At 52.3% G+C, this 6,294-nt stretch overlaps 1 protein-coding gene across 1 annotated transcript; it reads left to right on the forward strand.

The window, feature by feature from the left end:
- The first annotated feature begins 826 nt into the window (after positions 1-826).
- Positions 827-5,027, forward strand: LOC143287838 (N-lysine methyltransferase KMT5A-like). Its single transcript, XM_076596077.1, has 2 exons — positions 827-1,014; positions 4,814-5,027. Exons 1-2 carry the CDS (start codon positions 827-829, stop codon positions 5,025-5,027), a joined length of 402 nt encoding a protein of 133 aa, XP_076452192.1.
- The last annotated feature ends 1,267 nt before the right edge of the window (positions 5,028-6,294 follow it).

Here is a 6,294-nt window from a genome sequence, read left to right on the forward strand (position 1 = left end):
CCATCACCACCACCACCACCACCACCATCATCACCACCACCATCACCACCATCACCACCACCACCATCACCACCATCACCACCATCACCACCACCACCACCACCACCACCACCATCACCATCACCACCATCATCACCACCACCACCATCATCACCACCACCACCATCATCATCACCACCACCACCATCAACACCACCACCACCATCATCACCACCACCATCATGAGAAGGACTCACTGGTGGCACATGACTTGGGTTGTTTTTGTTGTTGTTGCTGTTGTTGTTGTTATTTGTTTGTTTGTTTTTCGGTGGGAAGGAGGAAGGTGGCAGAATGGTTAAGACGCTCAGCTGCCAATACAGAGAGTCCGTGAGGGTGTGGGTTCGAATCCCGCTCTCGCCCTTTCTCACCAAGTTTGACTGGAAAATCAAAATGAGCGTCTAGTCTTTCGGATGAGACGATAAACCGAGGTCCCGTGCGCAGCACGCACTTGGCGCACTGATAAAGAACGCATGGCGACAAAAGTGTGGTCCTCTGGCAAAAGTATGTAAAAAAAAAAAAAAAAAAAAAATTAAAAAAAAGAAAAAAGAAATCCACTCTGATATGTGAACACACAAATATGTAGGCATGCACTCAAGGCCTGACTAAGCGCGTTGGGTTTTGCCACTGGTCAGGCTGCTGCCCAGCAGAGAAGGTGTAGCGGTTTTTTTTTTTTTTTTTTTTTTTTTTTTTTTTATTTGTCCGAACGCAGTGACGCCTCTTTGAGAAAGTGAAAGTGAAAGTGAAACTGGTGGGGATGGGGGTTGGGGGTTATCGCCCGTGGCAGATGATGACGACGAAGCGGAAGGGGCGTGGCGTGATGGCCGTCCGGGAGTTCCAGAAGGGCGACTTCGTGCTGGAGTTCACCGGGGAGCTGATCAGCAAAGCGAAGGGCCGACGGCGGGAGGTGCAGAACCGCCGGAACGCCCGCGTGGGCAGCCACCTCTACTTCTTCACCCACCTCGGAAGGCGTCTGTGGTGAGTCAACGTGCTGTGCTGTGCTGGGTTGTGTTGGGTTGTGTTATGGGTTGGTGATGGTGTTGTGGTTTGTTGGTTTTTGGGGATGGTGTGGGGTTGGGTTGTTTAGGTTTGGTTTGATTTGGTTGGTGGTGGTGTTGGGGTTGGTGTTTGGTTGTGTTGGTGTTGGGTTGGTGTTGGTGTTGGTTGTGTTGAGGTTGGTGTTGGTGTTGGTTGTGTTGAGGTTGGTGTGGGATGTGGTTGTTTGGGCTGGGTTGGTGTAAAGTTGGTGTTGGGGTCGGGATGGTGTTGGTGTGGGGTTGGGTTGGTTGGGTTGGTTGGGTTGGGTTGGTGTTGTGTTGGTGGTTGGTTGGTGTTTGGGTTGGTGTTGGTGTTGGGTTGTGTTGGTGTGGGGTTGGGTTGTTTGGGTTGGGTTGGTGTTAAGTTGGTGTTGGTGTTGAGTTGGTGTTGGTATTGTGTTGGTGTTTTTTGGGTTGGTGTTGGTGTTAAGTTGGTATCACGTTGGTGTTAAGTTGGTGTTTTTTGGGTTGGTGCTGGTGTTAAGTTAGTATTGTTTTGGTGTTGGTTGGTGTTTGGGTTGGTGTTGGGTTGTGTTGGTGTGTTGAGTTCAGTGTTGGGTTTGGGTGGGGTTGGGTTTGGGTGGGGTTTCTGTTGGTGTTGGGTTGTGTTGGTGTGTTGAGTTGGGTGGGGTTGGTGTTTGGTTGGTGTTGGTGTTGGGGTTTGGTTTGTGTTGGTGTTGGGGTTGGGTTGTGTTGTGTTGATGTTGGTGTTGGTGTTTGTGATGGGTTGGCGTTTGGTTGGGTTGGGTGGTTTGGTGTCGGTGCTGGGGTTGGGGTTGGTTGATGTTTGGGTTGGTGTTGGGGTTGTGTTGGTGTTGGTGCTTGTATTGGTTGGTGTTGGTGTTGGGTTGGGGTTGGGTTGGTGTTAGGTTGGTGTTGGGGTGTGTTGGTGTTGGTGCTTGTATTGGTTGGTGTTGGGGTTGGGTTGGGGTTGGGTTGGTGTTAGGTTGGTGTTGGGGTTGTGTTGTGCTCTGCTCTGTTGGGATGTGCTGTGTGTTGTGCTTTGTTGGGTTGTGATGTGATGGGTTGGGTTGGGTTGTATTGTATTATATTGAACTGTACTGTGGGTTGGGGTAGGATGTGGTGTGGTGTGTGGTGTGTGGTGTGTAGTGTGTGGTGTGTGGTGTGTGGTGTGGTGTGGTGGGGTGGGGTGTGGTGTGGTGGGGTTGTGTGGGGTGGTGGGTGGTGGGGTGGGTTGGGTGGTGGGGTGGGGTGTGGTGTGTGGTGGGGTGTGGTGTGATGGGGTGGGGTGGGGTGGGTGTGGTGTGGTGGGGTGTGGTGTGGTGTGGTGTGTGGTGTGGTGTGTGGTGTGTGGTGTGTGGTGTGGTGTGGTGTGGGGTGTGTGGTGTGTGGTGTGGGGTGTGGTGTGGGGTGTGGTGTGTGGTGTGGTGTGGTGTGTGGTGGTGTGTGGTGTGGTGTGTGGTGTGGTGTGGTGTGGTGTGGTGTGGCGTGGTGGATAGGCGTCTCTGGTCAGTTTAAAAATAATGTAGGTTGGGTTGTGCAGTGTTTTTGTTTTTCCCCTTGTGCTGTGATGTGCCTGTGTTTCGTTCCATTGTAGTGATAGTATTGCATTGCTATTGCGTCTGTTTTACATTTCATTTTCTCATCATCTTGCTCTGTGTGAAATTCGAGCTGCTCTCCTTGGAGGAGAGCTCGTTACCACAGTAAAGCGCCACCCCCCCCTTTTTTTTTCTCTGTCTGTCTGTCTGTCTGTCTGTTTCTCTCTTTCTGTCTGCAAGAGCATTTGTTTTATTATCAAAGGTGTGTTTTGTTGTTGTTGTTGTTGTTTTTTTTATCTGCAAAATATATATACATCCATTATTTTGCCACGGACAACCTCTCTGTTTTGGCGTTGGTTCTTTTCACGTGAGCTAAGTGCATGCTGCACTCGGGGTCTCAGTTTATCGTCTCACCTGTGACTCCCTGTGACTCCCTGTGACTCACTCCCTGTGACTCACTTCATGTGACTCACTCCCTGTGACTCACTGTCACTCCCTGTGACTCACTCCCTGTCACTCCCTGTGACTCACTGTCACTCCCTGTGACTCACTCCCTGTCACTCTCTGTGACTCACTGTCACTCCCTGTGACTTCCTGTCTCTCCCTGTCACTCCCTGTGACTCGCTCCCTGTGACTCACTGTGACTCCCTGTGACTCACTGTGACTCCCTGTCACTCCCTGTGACTCACTGTCACTCCCTGTGACTCACTGTGACTCCCTGTCACTCCCTGTGACTCACTGTCACTCACTGTCACTCTCTGTGACTCACTGTCACTCCCTGTGACTCACTCCCTGTCACTCCCTGTGACTCACTGTCACTCACTGTCACTCTCTGTGACTCACTGTCACTCCCTGTGACTCACTCACTGTCACTCCCTGTGACTCCCTGTGACTCACTGTCACTCCCTGTGACTCCCTGTGACTCACTGTCACTCCCTGTGACTCACTCACTGTCACTCCCTGTGACTCCCTGTGACTCACTGTCACTCCCTGTGACTCCCTGTGACTCCCTGTGACTCACTGTCACTCCCTGTGACTCACTGTGACTCCCTGTGACTCACTGTCACTAACTGTCACTCACTGTCACTCCCTGTCACTCCCTGTCACTCCCTGTCACTCCCTGTGACTCCCTGTGACTCACTGTGACTCACTGTCACTCCCTGTGACTCACTCCCTGTCACTCCCTGTGACTCCCTGTGACTCACTGTCACTCCCTGTGACTCCCTGTCACACCCTGTGACTCCCTGTGACTCCCTGTCACTCCCTGTGACTCACTGTCACTCCCTGTGACTCCCTGTGACTCACTCCCTGTGACTCACTCCCTGTGACTCACTCCCTGTGACTCACTGTCACTCCCTGTGACTCACTCCCTGTGACTCACTGTCACTCCCTGTGACTCACTCCCTGTGACTCACTCCCTGTGACTCACTGTCACTCTCTGTGACTCACTCCCTGTGACTCACTCCCTGTGACTCACTGTCACTCCCTGTGACTCACTCCCTGTGACTCACTCCCTGTGACTCACTGTCACTCCCTGTGACTCACTCCCTGTGACTTCCTGTCACTCCCTGTGACTCACTCCCGGTGACTCACTCCCTGTCACTCCCTGTGACTCACTCCCTGTCACTCCCTGTGACTCACTCCCTGTGACTCACTCCCTGTCACTCCCTGTGACTTCCTGTCACTCCCTGTGACTCACTCCCTGTGACTCACTCCCTGTCACTCCCTGTGACTCACTCCCTGTCACTCCCTGTGACTCACTCCCTGTGACTCACTCCCTGTCACTCCCTGTGACTCACTCCCTGTGACTCCCTGTCACTCCCTGTCACTCCCTGTGACTCACTCCCTGTGACTCCCTGTCACTCCCTGTCACTCCCTGTCACTCCCTGTCACTCTGTGACTCACTGTCACTCTGTGACTCACTGTCACTCTCTGTGACCACTGTCACTCCCTGTGACTGACTCCCTGTTACTCACTCACTCACTGTCACTCCCTGTCACTCACTCACTCACTCACTCACTGTCACTCACTCCCTGTCACTCACTCACTCACTCACTCACTGTCACTCACTCCCTGTCACTCACTCACTCACACACTCCCTGTCACTCACTCACTCACACACTCACTCACTCACACACTCCCTGTCACTCACTCACTCACACACTCCCTGTCACTCACTCACTCACATACTCCCTCGCTCACTCCCTGTGACTCACTTTCCTTACCAACCAACCAACACAGCATGGACGCGACGAAAGAGAGCCGGCAGAGGCTGTGCCGCCTGCTGAACCACAGCCGGCAGGGGAACCTGAGGCCCGTGGTGCTGACCCTGGACCTGAGGCCCCACCTCGTGCTGCTCGCCGCTCGCCGCATCCGCCCAGGGGAGGAGCTGACCTTCGACTACAACGACCGCAGCCGCGAGGCCCTCAGGCACAACCCTTGGCTCAAGGACTGATTGTGGAGTGGGGTGGAGGGGGGTGTTGGGGTGTGTGTGTGTGGGGGGGGGGAGGTGGGCGGGGGGGGGGGGGGGGGGGCCAGGGGGGGTTACGGGGCGGGTGGGGGGAGGATGTGGTGGTGGGGTTGGTTGGGTGGGTTGGGAAGTTCGGGGTTGTGTTGGGTGTGTGTTAGGAGAGGGAGGGGGGGGGGTGAGGTTAGGTTGGGTATGGGGGGAGGGGTTGTGTGAGGGGTTGGGTGAGGTGCTGGATGTGTGTGTGGGGGCGGGATTAGGGAGGGGGCTGGGGGGGGGGGGGGGAGGGGGGGGGGTTGTAGGTGTTGTGTGGGTGTTGTGGGTTGTTGGTGTGTGTGTGTGTTGGGGGCGTGGGTGTGTGTGTGTGTGTGTGTGTGTGTGTGTGTGTGTGTGTTTTGGGGGTTGTTGGTGTGTGTGTGTGTGTGTGTGTGTGTGTGTGTGTGTGTGTGTGTGTGTGTGTGTGTGGTTTTGTTAAACGTGACCTGCGTGATACGAAACACCTGGCTCAAACTGGCACTGATGGTGAGGTGGCGGTGATGGGATCTTTTGACTACGTGATTTCGCTTAAACCATCCATTCAACACTGGGAAGTGTGCAGCTTCCGCAGGCTTCCATTCCATGCTGATGGAAAGAAAAAACAAGAAAACAACAAAAAACAAGAACAAAAAACAAGAAAGAAAGAAAGAAAGAAAAAAAAAACTCAAACCAAAAACAACCAAACAAACAAAAACAAAACAAAACAAAACAAAACAAAAACAACAAAAAAACAACCCACCAACAAAAACAAAAAACAACAACAAAAAAAACCCAGCAGAAAGTATACTGTTTTCCCTCCAAAGTACACGCGGACACAACCGGAACTACTGCAGAAATTACTTCCCTTTGTCAGTTTTTGCGGGCTATGCATGATAATTATGTATGACCGTGAAAACTGATTTGGTTGATGAGACGATTTTGTGAGAGAGAGAGAGAGAGAGAGAGAGAGTGTGTGTGTGTGTGTGTGTGAGTACGGCAGAGCAGTGGTGGTGGTTGGGCTCAGGGCTCATTGAGTGAACCACAGCTTCCTGACGGTCAGTGCTTTGGCCGAGAATTTATGAAAGCGAGCTTCGCTGTGTCGTCATGGTGGTCTTATGAGTACCTTTTTAGATTGCATGTTGCATCATGTGGTTTTCTTTTAACACCTCACACCTAGCTGACGTGAAGAATTTTTTTTTATTTAAATTTTTTTTTTTTTTTTTTTTTACTGGTGTTTTAA

Source organism: Babylonia areolata, chromosome 12 (assembly GCF_041734735.1).
Source record: "Babylonia areolata isolate BAREFJ2019XMU chromosome 12, ASM4173473v1, whole genome shotgun sequence".
NCBI lineage: Eukaryota > Metazoa > Mollusca > Gastropoda > Neogastropoda > Buccinidae > Babylonia > Babylonia areolata.

Coding starts and splice junctions, on each gene's coding strand:
- LOC143287838 (XM_076596077.1), top strand. CDS start 827: ATGACGACGAAGCGGAAGGGGCGTGGCGTGATGGCCGTCCGGGAGTTC. Junction 1,015..4,813: donor CACCTCGGAAGGCGTCTGTG/GTGAGTCAACGT, acceptor CAACCAACACAG/CATGGACGCGACGAAAGAGA.